Source organism: Cannabis sativa, chromosome 3 (genome assembly GCF_029168945.1).
Source record: "Cannabis sativa cultivar Pink pepper isolate KNU-18-1 chromosome 3, ASM2916894v1, whole genome shotgun sequence".
In the NCBI taxonomy this organism is placed as follows: domain Eukaryota; kingdom Viridiplantae; phylum Streptophyta; class Magnoliopsida; order Rosales; family Cannabaceae; genus Cannabis; species Cannabis sativa.
Genome location: NC_083603.1, coordinates 63,007,497 through 63,025,238, shown reverse-complemented (window position 1 = coordinate 63,025,238; position 17,742 = coordinate 63,007,497). Strand labels below are relative to the sequence as shown.

Here is a 17,742-nt window from a genome sequence, read left to right as displayed (position 1 = left end):
TTACTAATAAAACTTTTCATAAAGGTTATTTTGCCAACTCACTCATAGGTTCACGAAGCACCATGTTATTTACACCATTGAGCCAAGACGAAGCAAGTTTGAAGGAGCCTAGCCCAGATCCGACCGATCTCGACCCAGATTCAACCGAACTCATCCTAAATTTGTTCGACCCCTACCCAGATCCGATCGGTCTCTTTCTAAATTCGACCATCGCCTACAAGAAGTAAAGAAGATGATGAAGAAAAAGCAAAAGAAGAGGAAAATATAAAAATAATTTAGGGGAGAGATTTTTTTTTTGATAACCTAGTGCAGAGATAATATTTACGGGAAAGATGTATATTTTTTTTTAATAATTTTAATTATTTTAGATATTTTTTTCATTTAATTATTTTTTTATTTTTTTTTAATGATATTTATAAATGAATAATTATATGAACCAATATAAACGCGACATATATATATTTGTTTACATGTGAGATAATTCATGTTGACACATAATCACTGATAGCACCTTTAATTTATCAATAAAAGTAGAGGTTGGTGAGTTTTACCAATAAAATTTAAACTTAGAAAATTAAGTGCAATTAAAATGATAGTTAAGAGAATTTAATCGCAAAAACTCTTACAAAAACAAAGTATATTTGCTTTTTAACCATTTTTTTTTCCTACTTACACTCAACTCAAAGCAAACTTGAATATTAATTATGGCAAAGCAAACTTGAATATTAATTATGGCTTTAAAATATATATTTATTAAATATGATTTAAGAGTCCTCAATTTTGATTTATTTATAATTGGCACCACCATCATGTGTATATTAACGTGAGTTGTCAGTATGAAAGAAGACAACATCCATGTGTTTGAGAGATAAAAGAGATTGTGGTGAGTTGTTATGTGGGTGCAAACAAATATAGAAACTTCTTCCTCTTCTCCTTCTTCTTTATAAAACTCTCTGGTTTGAGAAAATTGAAGGAGAGAAAACACCAGCCAAAAATGGAGAAAGCTCTGACTAAAGTTGGCAGTTTTTGGATTTCTAAAAAGGCCAAGGAAGAGATCTCCAATATTACTGAGGACCTCTCTGTATGTAAACCAACACTCACTCTGTTTTTACTTTTATTGTTTAGGAACTGGATTGTTTCGTGTAATAATGCTGGTTCCAACAGCTTTGTCTATTTCATGGGCTTTTTAAGATCTGAATATTTTTCCATGTGACAGAAAATAGGTTGAAATTTATAACATTTATGCATTGGAAAACAGAGTTGAAGTTGCACTTTTTTTTTATCCTTTTATTTTTATTTTTTTATTGCACATTTGATCAAGTTCCCACATTTTATTTCGGTGGATAAATTGTGTTATTACTAATTAGTTTCTAATTAAATGGTTTTCAATTGTGTTTTTTTTTTTGGAATTCTTACATACATAAAACTAAATCAAATTGTTCCTTATTGAATTTTTCAATTAATTTCATGATTTCAGTCACTCTCCAGTACTGTTGAAGAAAAGGCAAGATGGGTATTCAACAAACTAAAAGGTATAATATTGAATATATATATATATATATATGTATACATTCTGCGTCTTTGTAAGCTTATGAACTTCAGTCCTTATTACAAGCCAACAACAATGGTGTAATTTTCTTATGATTGTTTTCCTTTTGCCTTCATTTATTCTGTATAAATATACACATATACATATATATATATATATATGTATATGCAGAATTGAACTATGAAGTTACCCAATTACCTTTAACTTTCTCGATTTTTGAATCTTTTGTTCTAATCTTCACTTTCTATTAAATAAAGCTGATTTTCACACCTCCCTTAATGAAAAATTTTAGAAAGAAAGGAAAAAAAATTAATGGGAGGCATTAATTGTGTTTGGTAGAGTGTCATTAGGCAAAGAGGTTAGCATTGCTAATCTTTAATTACAAGTTGCTTTGCATATTCTTAGATAGTGATTATTAGACCTTTTATTACTTTAGTGAGGTACTGAGATAGACTTGTTACCAGTCCCTTTAATGCTTTGAATGCAGTCACCATTTTCACCATTCAGAAGTACAATAACCATAGTATTGAGTCTATATCTATCTTTCCACTAAAACATTCATATTATGTCAAAGATACCAATAACAAAAGGTCTATAATATTTTCCCTGTTTAGTAAAATTCTAAGCTATAAAACTAGCTACGTAATTAGCCATTAAATTATTTTTTTTTTCAGAAACAACAGTAACTTATTTATACTAAAATTATTTTTAATGTTGGTATCTAATTTTAGCTTCTCTTCATCTAAAATTCCAATGGAACATGTAGTAGAGTTTCTATGATGAAACGTTCAAGAAAGGTTAATGCCGATTGTTCTAAATTCTAAGTTAATGACTAAAACGAAACAAAAAATTCAATAGTTCAAAAACATTAAGATGGTTTCTTTTTCCAGGAAAACCACAAAAAGCGTTGGCTGACCTCCTCCGAGAGTACAACCTTCCTCCGGGGCTCTTTCCTCGAAACATAACATGTTATGAGCTCGATGAAGCGAAGGGGAAGCTGATCGTCTACTTTCCATCACCATCGGAGGTGTGTTTCAAGGACTCATCTGTGATAAGGTATGCGACTAGAGTAAAAGGGACACTTTCAAGGGGAAAGCTTAGTGGGATAGAAGGAATGAAGACAAAGGTATTGGTTTGGGTTAAGGTGACTAGTGTTGGTGTTGAGAGCTACAAATCTGATAAAGTTTGGTTCACTGCTGGTGTGAAGAAGTCAAAGCCTAAAGATGTCTATGAGTTGCCTAGGGAGGCCATTAAAGTAGAAGAGTTTTGAGTTGAGATCATCTCTTTTACTTAATACTTCAAATTCTTCTATTGTAATCTGTAAACCCCATGTGCATGAACATTACTCAATATTTGTTATTCATTGGCCACTAAAAGAAAAATAAGTTTCATATGTATATGCCTTTCTATTGGTTGCTACAGATAATACTTGTATGTATTTTATACGAACATATTTTTATAAATTATATGGATGTGTTTGGTAACATGTTTTTAATTATTTTTTTTTTATTTTTTAATTGAAAAAAATTATTTTTTCCCCCAAAAAACATGTTTTATAATTTTTTTTTTAATTTTTTAATTGACAAATAAAATTTTGAAAACAAAAAAAAATCATTTTCAAAAATTTTTTTGAGCAATTTTTTTTTTTTTTTTTTTTTTTTTTTTTTTGTATTCATAATCAATATTTTTCGACTTTGACCCCAATGTAGACCTAGAAAACCAGACTTGGATGCCGACCCCGACTCCAACCCAAACACCAAAATCGAATGAGACCCTGACGACGGACCCAAACCCGACTTGAACCCGAACCCGAATGAGATACCGGACCCAGAACTAGAACCGACCCGGACCTTAACCCCAGCCTCGAACCCTCGACCATGGACCCGAACCCCAAAATCGACCCATACCTCGACCCTGACCCAGACTCAAACTCCGACCCAAACCCAAAATCGAATCCACCCCAAGCCCTTGAACCCGCCCCGACCCCAACCTAGGTCCCTGCCCTGGCCCCATACCCCAGTCTCGATCCCAACCTCAGACCTTGTGTTAGGGTTTATGCTCTGAAAAACCTGTAAATATATTTTAGTTTATAAATATAAGTTGAACGTTCTTATATATGCTTGAATATTAAATTATTAAGATTTAATATTGACTCATTTATATATAAATATCGAAAACTTTCTTATTCATACATGAGGCTGTGACTTTTATTTTACGGAGTATGAAGATCACTTAGCCATGAATAAAACAGTCAACAACATATTAAAGTTATTGAAATAGTTGCTAGTGTGTTTCATTGATGCTCGTTATTCAATGCAAGCAATCTCGATTCAGATTGCTGATGTAGTATGACATCTAAGTAAAGGTATTTTACATAATAGAAATTATATATGACAATGACCGATATGTAATTAAGCTGCCTTTATCAAATATGTCGTTTACTATAAAGATCTAACTCATATCATAAGGATGATCAATAGGAGATCGGCCTAAATCTTGAGTAATCATGAACTCTTGTTCACATAATTAGTTTCTTTGATTCACTCGTTAAAGTTTCTCAGAGAATATGATTCTTACAACTTCTGTTTTGGGAATCTAATAATATACATGGATGGCTGGGAATATGATCTATAAATTTAGATTAGATCTAAATTATATTTTCACTAGTTAATTAACAGTACTAAAGGATAAAGAAGTATTTAGTAAGGTAAAACAGGAATTTGACCAGAATTAATTACGAACCGACACAAGGAGGTTTAATTACTAAAATTGATTAAGGGACATTTATTTTTCAAATTTATTTTAGAATTAAATAAATAAAATTTAGTTATAGATTTGAAATTCAAATTGAAAATCTATAACCATAGTAAGACAAAAGTTATCTTTATCCAAAATTAAAAATTTAAATTAATAGACAAATCAAATATGATAATAAAATTATCTTAAATAAAAGGTTGATTTAAGAATAAATTAATTAAAAATATTTTAATTAATTTACGTGTTATAATTTGTCTTAAATAGATAGTCTATTTAAGAATAAATTAAACAAAATATTTTAATTAATTCAAAAGGGTTAAAATATTTCTTAAGTAAAAAGTTTATTTAAGAATAATCAATTAAAAATATTTTAATTAATTGAAGGCTTAAACGGTCCAACAAAATTACAAAAGCATCCTTGCAGCGATAAACATAAGATTTTGTAATTTATTTTTAATCTTTTCAAGGGTTGTAAGATTAGAAATATCCAATTATTATCCAGTTCATCATCATTATTTATTTACTACTTTTAAATAAATGTTCATTAATAGTTGATTAATAATATGTTCATGCATTAGTGAATAACATGACATACATAGAAATCCTACACAATTATATTACATACGTAGTAGAAACATGATATATTAAGATTATCTTATATGTTTATATATTTACCGTTATTGAAACTAAAAGCATGTAAATTATCTAAGATTAATTTAGAATTAACTTGATAATTTTAAACTAACCTACCCATTTAAAATAGTTTTAAATTATGACAGGAAATTTAACGCCCCAACCATGTAAAAACTTTGAGTGCCTTCTTCATATTTTATTTTCCTAATTATATTTTTTTAGCTCTAATATTAAATAATTCATTTTCTGAAAATCTTGGTAAACAGATAATTATTGAAGTTATTAGAACCCCTCATCCATAATTTAGAAGTTCACACATACTCTGGATGAGTTATAGTATCACCAAAATAATCTTATGAGGTATATTATAACAAAATAATTAGATCATATGTGCATGAGGGGGAGATATATTCATGTTGTACTCTTTTTTCCTTAGCTCAGATTTTGTCCCACTTGATTTTCCAGACAAGATTTTTAACGAGTGAACTTTCAAATAACAATGAATATGAAATATATATCTTGCACTCTTTTTCCTTAGCTTAGGTTTTATCCCACTGGGTTTTCCTGACAAACTTTTTAACGAGACTACTTCAAATCATGCTAGCACACTTGCACTTTATGAAACAAAATGAAAATATGTGGGAGTAACATCATTGACATAATATATTCGAGAAACATATAAATTGCACTCTGTAACACAGTATCAACATTAGCAATTCTCTATTAACATAACGTGAAATGCATTGCTCAACTAAAATTATAATAATAGAGATAGAATTAAACCCATTTAACCAAATTCTTCTTTACACACATTCTTCAAGAAAGTGGTGATATGAACTGATGTTTAACACATTTTATCAAGTGTCAATCATGCATACTTATTCACAAAGTTATTACCTACATCAATATTTGAGAAGACGACATAGAAGTAGGGCCGACCCTGAGTTGAAATGGGCCATAAGTAAAAAAAATTTGTGGGCCCTTGCTATAAAGATAAATTGTATTTTTAAAAATTATTAAAAAAATATGTATATTTTTTAAAAGGTATCTTTTTTATTTGGGCCCCTAAAATGAGTGGGCCCTAGGCGCGGTGTTAGAAAATAAAATGAGTCAGCAGCCAACTGTGTGCCTCCTCTTATTTGTTACAATGCACCATCATTCATAGGATTCTCCTTACCTTTGTGGTCCCAAATTGTATAACAACTTTTGCCCCTTTACCGTTAGAATATTCCTTGTTATTATTTGGTAATGATTGTATAGATTTGGTGAGCTGTAATTATGTAGAATATTCCTGATTCCTTTCTCTGCCTATAAATGAAAATACTCTGCCAGCATCAAAGTTTGAGCTGAGCTTTACAATTCCTGAGCATTATTTTCCTGTCTTGCTTTTAGTGTTTTCAAACTTGGTATCAGAGCTTTCTCGACGGTGGTGGTAAGCTTCATCAATGGCTGATCAGACCCCTTCCCGTGGTGCTCAAGAAGAGTCAGCTGCTAACACAGCAACCAGTGCAGTCGCTCAGTCCTCAGCTCCATCCATGGCCGTCCATGGACCTCAAGTTGCAAGCACACTAACTCAGCCGTTTGCCCTGAAGTTAGACCGTAACAACTACACTCTCTGGAAGACTATGGTATCTGCCATAGTCCGTGGCCATCGCTTAGATGGATTTCTCAGTGGAAAGAAAGTGAAACCGATTGAGTTTCTTCCTCCTGAAGAAAATGCAGAAGGAACCGTCGTTACTGTAAATCCAGAGTTTGAAACTTGGATTGTTCATGACCAACTACTCCTTGGTTGGTTGTATGGATCGATGACGGAGAGTATTGCCACAGAAGTCATGGGCTGTGAGTCGTCTTCAGATCTGTGGCAAGCCCTGGAAACTCTCTTCGGTGCACACTCTCGTGTGAAGATGGACGAATATCGCACAAAAATCCAAACTGCCAGGAAAGGAGCTATGTCGATGGCAGACTACCTACGCCAAAAACGGCAGTGGGCCGATGTTTTCGCACTTGCAGGTGACCCGTATCCTGAAAAACAACTTGTGTCAAATGTTTTATCAGTTCTTGACATAGAATACTTACCAATTGTTGTGCAAGTTGAGGCTAGAGTCTCTACATCCTGGCAGGAATTGCAGGATATTTTGTTGAGCTATGACAGCAAGGTTGAAAGGCTAAGTACTTTGTCTGGTACTAACAAAAATATGCCTACCAATCCTGTGAACCCGAATGCTAACATAGCTACAACCAGATCTCATGGCTTCTCAAGTGGCAGGGGAAGTCAAAACAACCAACAAGGCAGTGGAAACCGTGGGGGCAACTCTGGACAGTTCAGAGGAGGAAGAGGTCAAGGCAGATTTCGTGGAAGAGGAGGTGGCAGAAACAACAGTAATAATTCAAAACCAACTTGCCAAGTCTGTGGACGATATGGGCACTCAGCAGCCTACTGCTACAACCGCTATGATGAATCATACATGGGAACTGATCCGAATGGTGCAAACAACTCTAACAAAGGAGGACAAGGTGGTGCTGCTGCTTTCATTGCAACTCCTGAAATGGTTGATGACACAGCTTGGTATGCCGATAGTGGTGCTAATAATCACATCACAGCTGATGCTAATCAAATGACCCAAAAGAATGAGTACAATGGTAAGGAGACACTGACAGTGGGTAATGGTTCTAAACTCAGCATAAATCATGTTGGTTCTCTTTATTTACCCTCTTGTACTTCAAATACCTTGCTACTTAAAGATGTTCTGCATGTACCCGAGATTACGAAAAATTTAATTAGTATATCAAAGCTAACCCACGATAATAATGTCTCGGTTGAATTTTTCTCTGATTTCTTTGTTTTGAAGGACATGGTAACAAGGATGGTGCTCCTCCAAGGGAAGCTTAAGGAAGGGCTGTATCAGTTTGAGGAGTTGCTGTCAAAGAAATCAAAACTTCCAGCCACCAGTGCCTCTTCATCAAAGAAAAAGTCCCATGTTTCAAAGTCTGCTTTAATTTCTACTGTTAAATCTGTGTCAATCAAGGATAAGTGGCACAAGAGACTTGGCCACCCATCCAATAGAGTCCTAAATGTTGTCTTGAGTCATGTTAATGTTAAATCTAATTTCAATGAAAAGCATAGCTTGTGTGAAGCATGCCAATTTGGCAAATCTCATGCTCTCCCTTTTAATCTTAACCATGAACGTGCTAATTTTCCTTTAGATTTGATACATACCGACCTTTGGGGGCCGACTCCAGTTTTATCCAACACAAATTATCAATTCTACATACACTTTGTAGACGATTATAGTCGTTTCACTTGGATTTATCCACTTAAACACAAATCTGAAGCTATTTCAGCTTTCATTAAGTTCAAGGCTTTAGTAGAAAATCATTTTGAAAGGAAAATTAAAGCACTAAAAACTGATTGGGGAGGGGAGTTTCAGGCTTTTGCTGATATTGTCACTGAAAATGGAATAAATTTCCAACATTCATGTCCTCACACCTCAGCCCAAAATGGAAGGGCTGAGAGAAAACATAGGCACATCGTAGAAATGGGTCTAACACTCCTTGCTCAAGCCTACATGCCACTTAAATATTGGTGGGACGCTTTTCAAACAGCTGTATATTTGATAAATCGGCTCCCCACACCAATTCTCAAAGATCAGTCTCCTTTCCAAGTTGTTTACTCCAAACAACCTGATTATAAATTCCTTAAGGTATTCGGATCAGCATGTTATCCATGTATCAGGCCTTACCAATCTCATAAGTTCCAATTTCACTCCACTAAATGTGTGAACTTAGGCTATAGTGATGCTCACAAAGGCTACAAATGCCTTAGTTCAACTGGCAGGTTGTATATCTCTCGCAATGTTATCTTTAATGAATCTGATTTTCCATTTAAAAATGGTTTCCTGAACACACACCAGGTTGAACAACAAGTTCAAGTTCATGTGCCTTCATGGTCTGCATCCTTTAATCCTATACGTTATACTGCTGAACACCACAGGATGACTCAAACTGATACAATACCTGCTGCAAATTCCCTTGGAGATGCACCTGATCCTGCATCAAGTTCACACAATGAAAGTCAGGTTAGAGACACTTCTTACTCATCCTCTACTGATATACACTTCCCTGTTATACAACCTGCTGTTGAGACTGCTACAGATCACTTCGAAGAATCCATTCTGCAGCAACCCGACACTGAAAAAATTGCTCCTCTTGCTCCCACGCATACCATGATAACCAGATCAAAGGCAGGCATTTTTAAACCAAAAACTTACCTCGGACAGTAAGCTTGGCCTCTCGAAAGTGAAGAACCTGCAATAGTAGAGGAAGCACTTAAACATCAAGGTTGGAACAATGCTATGGGAGTTGAAATGGTTGCATTAAAAAGGAACAAAACATGGATCCTTGTACCTAGAATGCCATGGATGAACATAGTTGGAAACAAGTGGGTTTATAGAGTTAAAAGAAATCAAGATGGATCAGTTGAGAGACTCAAGGCTAGACTTGTAGCCAAAGGTTTCCATCAAAGACCAGGAATTGATTTTGGAGAAACTTTCATTCCCGTTGTAAAAGCCTCTACCATTCGGATTGTTCTAACCATTGCAGTTGCAAAATCATGGGATATCAGGCAGTTGGACATCAACAATGCCTTTCTAAATGGCCAACTTGAAGAAGATGTGTTCATGGAACAGCCACAAGGTTTTGTTGATAAGGAAAGGCCCGATTTTGTATGCAAATTGTCCAAATCACTCTACGGGCTGAAGCAGGCACCTAGAGCCTGGTTTGACAGTTTGAAAACAACTCTCTTGAAGTGGAAATTTCAAAATTCAAGGGCCGACTCCTCATTGTTCTTTTACAAAACACCTCAGATCATAATATTGGTGTTGATCTACGTTGATGATATTATTGTCACAGGAAACAACAGCTCCGAACTCAAGAACTTCACTGTCAAATTGAATGATCATTTTGCACTAAAAGATCTCGGTTCTCTCAGTTTCTTTCTAGGAATCGAAGTGCACCGAGATTATACTGGAATCTATCTGAGTCAAGCAAAATACATAAAAGAGCTATTGATAAGGACAGGAATGGAGCATCTCAAGCCGTGCTCAACACCTATGACAGTTGGTAAAATGCTGTCAAAATCTGATGGTGAGTTACTGGACAACCCGACTGCCTATCGAAGTGTCATTGGAGGTTTGCAATACCTCACTCACACAAGACCTGACTTGTCTTTTGCCATAAACAAGTTGAGCCAATTCCTACAAGCTCCTACAACAACTCATTGGAGTGCCATGAAACGAGTTCTCAGGTATTTGAAAGGAACACTTTACCATGGGTTCCACATCAAATATTCAGAAAAATTGGCCTTAACCGGGTATTCAGATGCTGATTGGGCATGCTGTCCTGATGATCGAAGAAGTGTAGCAGGTTATTGTGTATACCTTGGTGACACACTTGTGTCTTGGTCTTCGAAGAAGCAGGCTGTGGTTTCGAGATCTAGCACCGAATCTGAATACAGAGCCTTAGCTCATGTTGCAGCCGAGATATCTGTTGGGAATTATTTTACCAGGATCTTAGATCTACTCACAAGTATGTTTATTAACATCCTAAATATGAACTTTCTAAAACGATAAAATAAACACATATAAAGTTAAGAAAACCTTACATTGATGCAGCGGAATAAATGTCTCCTTCCACTCAGATCTCTAACCCTTGATTCCTTTCTGTAGCAGAGTATAATCAAGATCTGAGCCCGAATCTCCTTCTTCTTCAAGCTTTGATCCTTCACAGTCTTCCAATCTATGATTGAGTTACTGCTTGCTGTGTGTGGGCACTTACTCTTTCACTAGGGTCACGAAAAAGATGAAGGGAAAAGAGAGAGAGAGAGATTTCGGCCAAGGTAGAGAGTGAGGAAGGCTCAGTTTTCTGAAGAGAGAAATTTCTGTCAGAAAGTTGATCTGAAAACTTGTGATTTGACTGAGCCATCACTTTCTATTTATAGGCAACTACTAGGTCTATGTTTAGAATTATTTGGCATTAAAATAATAAAAATATTAATTTGAAAAACTTATCTAAGTGGCCGGCCATATGGTGCTTAATGGGCCTCACTTGATTTTGCAGTTTTATCAAATTTTATCTCTATTTTCTCAAAAATGCCAATTTTCCAATTCTAACCTTTTAAATGCCAAAACTAATTATTTAATAACTAAAATAAATTATTAAATAATATTGTCATTTAATTTAATTATTAATTAGACATATAAAGTCTATTAATAAATAAATAAACCCAGAAAACTCTTTTCCTTACAATTTCACCTCGCTAGTGAAAATTCATAAAATTAGACATAGTCTAACTTTAGAATTATAATTGATCAATCACGAATCAATTAATGAGTCTTACAAGCAGAATGTTCTCAACTAGAATGGGGACCATGGATCTATATGCTGAGCTTCCAATAAGTGAACCAAATTTACCAAGTAAATTCCTACTTATTAATTCTTCGTTGAATCCACTCTTAGAACTTAGAATTGCACTCTCAGACTTATATAGAGCATATTGTATGTTTCACGATACCAATATACTATCTCATTTAACCATTGTTATAATCTTATTGTGATTTAAAGATCCTCTATATAGATGATTTACATCGAGATGGGATTTCTTTACCGTTCTCACCCCTCAATGTATTTTGCCCCTTAAAACACTTAGCTACCTGTAAATGGTGTTTAGTGATCTAATAATTAGTCAGTTAAACAAGAGCTCGTCCCTTTACTTCTATTTGCTAAGCTCGAAGGGAATCATCACTTGACTTCTATACACCAGTAGAAGCTATAGATTCCATATTTATGTTCAGCACTCCCACTCAATCATACTATCATGTTCTCGAAATATACGTATCACCCTGACCCGAAAGTAGGCTTAACTAATAAATCTAAGAACATGAATAGTACTCCTGAGTTGAGCCCAAGCATATCAGGATTTAGATTCTTTTCAATCTTAAGATCAACTACTGATATTGACTTGGAAAGATATGTATAACGGTAAGTTTGTAATATCTTAACTTAGTTGCAATATCGGTCCAGTCCAATGTATACTCCATACATTCGAAACTAGTATACTTTACTAATGTCCTGGAAAGAACATAACACTTACTCCAAGTGTAAGTACACATCATCGCTGATTATCACATTAGTGTAAATCCAATAACACTGATGAAACAGGGACCAAAACTTTTGATTCATATGATCACAATCACATTCCACTGTGTTGACGATACTGTAATTGTGAATAAACATATGATCTGGATTTAACTGATTTTGTGTGTAATAGTAATAAACATATTAAACATATTAAACCATTAGCATGTAAAATTCATGCAAACATCAATCACATCAAATTTCTTATGTTGATTACTAATCAGATTGTAAAAAGTTTTATTTAGGGCATAAAACCTAACAAACTCCCACTTGCACTAATATAAAACAAACTGCGCAAATAGGTCAATCTGATGTCTTGATCTCCAGATCAAGTGTAGTATATTTGAATCCACCCAAACTTCTGGAAACTAGTTCATAAATACACTTATGAAACATCCTTTACTATATGCTTTACTTATCAAGGGATACTGAAATCTTTACTGTTTTTAAAAGTACATCTGAATTAACAGAGGACATATCTCTCATATTTTAAAATATGTAATTGAGATAATACAGTGTAGACTTTTCTTCAGTGATATAACTTTCTGGTATTTTCGAATAGACCAAGTTATAGTTCTTCTCTGGTAGAGCTTGAATTATTATTCAATAATTCCTCCACCCCCAAAGTAAGGACCATCTTATAGAATTTCGAAATTAGATGGTGAGATACAAGGATAACTGATACACAGTTCCTTAATATCTAACATATAGATCACTTTCATAAATCCTTCTTGAATATCTTCTAATGTTCCCTATTTGATTACATCTCAGATAGCTCCCACTCAATAGCAGATGTCTGGTTAAATAATACTTTTAACCTCTGATTGTTTAGAGAGTTACCTAGTTGTGACTTTTGTGTTAGTCTGAGACTTTAAGTCAAGACTAAGTCATCAACATAGCAGACTAGTATTTGAAGTGAAAAATACATGCCAGAGATAAAGTAATCAAAATTAAGATACCATCAAATTTTATGAGGATTAAGAATTCTATGTTCAAGTCATTTGAATGGACTGAACTAGAGTTCTTTATCTTATTCTCATAATTCTGATAAGCTATACCTATCCATGTGAATGGTTAGATTTGCTTTTCAGTAGTGTTCTTAAGTACCTATCACAAGTATCAACCTAATGAAGATGGGTATAGAACTTTAAAATTCTCCCACTCAATTAAGGTAGTGTGAAACTTTAACAAAGAACTTTCAAAGGTATCAAACTTTTACTTACAATAGTAAAATCGAAATGGAACATACAATCAAGATCAAGAATTTATATTGACAATAGCTGACTCATTATATTACTTCTATGTTTAAACAAGATATGTGTTTCATAGGGAATTGTGGATTAGACTCCACCCCTAAGAATATACATATAGGGTACTATGGATAACCTCCACCCCTAAGTATATAGAGATTATGATCCACCCCTAAAGGTTGTATAGATCATGATTCTCTTAGTGTGATAGAGTTTATGGGGAGTTGAATACTATCCAGAGTTCATTAGATATAAAAGATCGTTGAACTGCATAGTTTCCTTAACTTTTCTCCACCCCTATCAGATCATAAGATCCTTTTATTAAACAAATTCTTAATAATTGTATGAGAAATAACAATTATTGATAAACATAGAAATAATTTCTAGTGTTTATATAATATAACTCTATGAAGAGTTGTAAATATTATAGAATTTGCATCAATAATAAAAACACTTACACATACAAACATACAAATATAATGTGGTAATAATTGATGAAGATAAATTAAATGAAGCTCAATCTCATAAATTGCAATAGGGAATTTCGAAAAATAAAACTTTATTAATAAAAAAAATGTATTGCAACAATATGAGAGAAACAGGGATAAATATCCCTTACTAAAATTTGAAATCCAAATTGTCTTTAAACTAAAACAATTAATTCAAAAATAAATTGAAGAGCTTCATCTTCATCTGGACGATTTCACCCTTGGTCCAGCTTGCTGATCTAACTCAATTGAGTTCAAGTAGCTTGGCCTATAAGAAGAAGAAAACAAATAAACAAAGTTAGTCCAGAATTATAAATCCAATTGGATAATAATTCACTAAAACTCTTAAAGTTTATAAATGGAAATACCTTGTTTCTTTGCAAGAAGTTTAGGACATTGGGGTTTCCAATGACCTTTTTCATTGCAGTGAAAACACTTTCCTTTAAGTGTAGCATCACCAGAAGGAGCAGTCTTTTTCATTGGTTTTGCTCGCTTCTTGGTGTTCTTCCACTTCTTCTTCGATTTGGGCTTTGAAGCAGAGGCAACATTTGCTTCAGGTTTTATCGTCCCATTACCATTACCAGGATGAGGTTTACTCCCTTTCTTCTTGGGTCCTCCAATCAAATTTTCATAAGTTTGAAGGTCATTGACTAATTCATGAAAGTCAATTTCCTTCTTATTCATGACATGATTTGATGTATATGGTAGAAATGCTGGAGTCAGGCTATTCAAGATAAGACTAACTTGAGTAGCACTGTCCATTTCAGCACCATGATCCTGGGCTTCTTGGAAATAACTGGACATGAGGAGAACATGATCACGCACGTTTTGATGAGGTTCCATCCGTGTGTTAATGTACTTCTTAGTCGCGTCAAAGCGTGACTGAAGTGATGCCTTACCGAATAGCTCATTTAACTTCGTCATAACTTCAGCAGCCTTCTCAGTTTTAGAAAACCGAGTTTTGAGGGTGTCAACCATGCTAGAAAGCATAAAGTATAGAGCTTTGTCATTTGCTTTCTGCCAACGCTCATACTTTTCTTTCACAGCTTTGGTTGCATTGTCCCCAGGCACTTCAGGTGACGGCTCAGTTAAAACAAACAAGGCACTTTCTCCTATGAGAGCAATATTAGGAGGCGTTTGGTTGGGAGGAATGAAAATATAGGAATAGGAATGGGAATGGGAATGAGAATAGGAATGGAATGGAATAAAATTTAAAATGGATAAAAAAAATTGATAAAAAAATAATTAAATTTTTTTTCTTGTTACATTGGAATGGTCATTCCTTCCATTTTAAAATGGAATAGCCATTCCACTAAAATGGTGGAAAGAGCATTCCATTGGAATGCCATTCCAATACTTTAAAATGCAACCAAACAAAGGAATGGAATGAAAATTATTTCCTTTCCATTCCATTCCATTTTATTACCTCCAACCAAACGCCACCTTAATGTTCTCATTCCATTTATTAAAGTTAGATCCATTCAGCTTATTTTCAGTCAACAATGATAACATGGGATTCATTTTGACAAAACAGGATACTACAAAATAATAGAAATCAACAAATAGAAATTAAATAATGGTTTAACACACAAAAACAATTCAGAAATTATAAGCACATAGCAAGTAGGAATGATATGAGAAAATACTTAAAAAATTCAATCCTAAATAATTTCCAAGGTTTTCAACAAACTGATATCAGTGTCCCGTTTAGGCGAGAGTCAAAGCTACCATCTATTGAACAGAGTTGTCAGCTCATCTAAAATGTTAAACATTCTAGCAACCTTTTATTCGATCAAGATCAGAATCCAGCGTTGTCCCGTTTAGGCGAGAGTCAAGGCTATTCTATCTCATGAGCTTCTACCATTGTTTCGCAATTTGTAAGTCAAATATGGTCGCCACCATTAGGGTGATCTATACCATATAAAACACTTACAAACCACTTATCATGCGAGATTAAACGGTGCGAAATTGCTAATGAACGTTCCTCCATTAGGGAGGATTACTCACTAAAACAAACGCGGTGTAAAACCCACAATGGAGATCGAATATCTTAATAATAATAAAGCTCATTGTTTAAAATGTATTTTCTTTATTATTCTAATAAATAAATCTCATTAAATTCTAAATGAAGAATTGAAATTCAAAAAAAAAAAATTTAATATAATATTTATAAAATTATACTTAGATGGTGATTGAAATAAAATTAATTATTTCCATCTTAGTAATAATCTTAAATATAAATATTAAGGAAATTATTTAAGTTGAATTAAATAAATAATTAGCAACTTAAAGATTTCCTTTGAGAATATATTTATTGAGTTCGAAAATTAAGTATAAAAACTATACAATTTTTCGAAAATAATAAAAAATAGAAAAGAAATACTTCAAGCAAAAATATCACCTATCTAGATATTCTTTTGACTGGTTAATTCAATTTCTAATAATATATATATATTTTAAATTCATTTATTTTAAATTAATCAATTAAGTGAAAAAAATCATTGACTTGAGTTGGTCTAAGAATTAATTAAAATAAATAATTAATTTACAACTCAATCTATTTTTCAAAAAAAAAATCGAAAATTTTGCATAACTAAAATGCAAATTTCGAAATTGATTAATAAAATAAAGAAAAATATATATATTGAAAATTATTTAAATTTAAGTTGAAAAATTAAATTTCAACCTAAAAATAATTTTCTATTTAATTAAGTGTCATGAAAAATCAATAAATATTTAAGTATCATGATGAAAATCAACTTAGATATTTAGATTTTTTAACTTAATTAAATGTATTAAATTCAAGAAATAATAATTAAGTGTAGAGAAGGCTTAATTATTAATTTCTATTTAATATAGGAAAAATATACTTAATAAAATTGTACCAAAATTAATTATTTAAATAATTAATTTCACAAAGTATGATTTTCCTATTTAAATATTAGAAATAATAAGTAGTCTAGAAGTTACTATCTAGAAAATATCTTATTTGACTAGGTATCTTTTCAAAATTTGAAAAATATCTAATTTAAGTTATATAGAAAAAATCTAAAACTTAAATAATTTCAAATCTAGATTTAATTAAATATCACAAATTAAGTTGTAACCACTTAATTTGAAGATACCTTTTGAAGTTAATATTTGAAAAGATATTAACCAAAAAATATCTAAGATATTCCATTTCAAGTTAATATTTGAAAAGATATTAACTTAAAAAATATCTTAAGAATCTTTAATAACTAATGCCTAAGATTCCTCAACTTGATTTAAAATTTAAATCAAATATTCAAATTTAAGTTAAATAAGAAAAATCAGTTGTTATAACTAATTTATAACTTAAATAGGAATATTTAATTAAATAAGCTCCAGAAAGAATCTTAGTTAGTTAAAATTCTATATTTAATTAAATACAAGAAAAATACAAATAGTTTATCTAGAAATAATATCTAAACTAAAAGTGTTTTTCTTAAAATTAACTTTAAAATATTAAAATGAAAAATAAATTTTCATATATTTTAAAAGTTAATTATGTTGCTAATTCAATTTTATTAGGTCAAACTAGTATAATTAACCTAGTACAGTTATTCAAATCAAGCAAATGGGCCTTCACAATTGGGGTAGTTCATGTGAGGGGGTGCTGGGTTCAGTATGTCGTACCCACTTCTATGGCTCCCAACTCTCACACAAGGCCCAAAAGAGAGGAATTTAACCTTAAAATGAATAACTGTTATTAATTGAATAGGTCCAATTACTAAATGGACCTAAATAAAATCTATCATGGTGTGACATTTTATTTAGCAACAACCTATATGCATCTATATAATAAAATAAACATATAGGCTCACACAGGCACACTTTGGATGGATCCTATCAT

General features: G+C 32.6%; 1 protein-coding gene across 1 annotated transcript; it reads left to right on the top strand.

Moving 5' to 3' along the window:
* The first annotated feature begins 825 nt into the window (after positions 1 to 825).
* Positions 826 to 3,033, top strand: LOC115711577 (uncharacterized protein At5g01610). The gene is made up of 3 exons (XM_030639935.2): positions 826 to 1,081; positions 1,478 to 1,532; positions 2,440 to 3,033. Exons 1-3 carry the CDS (start codon positions 995 to 997, stop codon positions 2,817 to 2,819), a joined length of 522 nt encoding a protein of 173 aa, XP_030495795.1. The 5' UTR covers positions 826 to 994; the 3' UTR covers positions 2,820 to 3,033.
* The last annotated feature ends 14,709 nt before the right edge of the window (positions 3,034 to 17,742 follow it).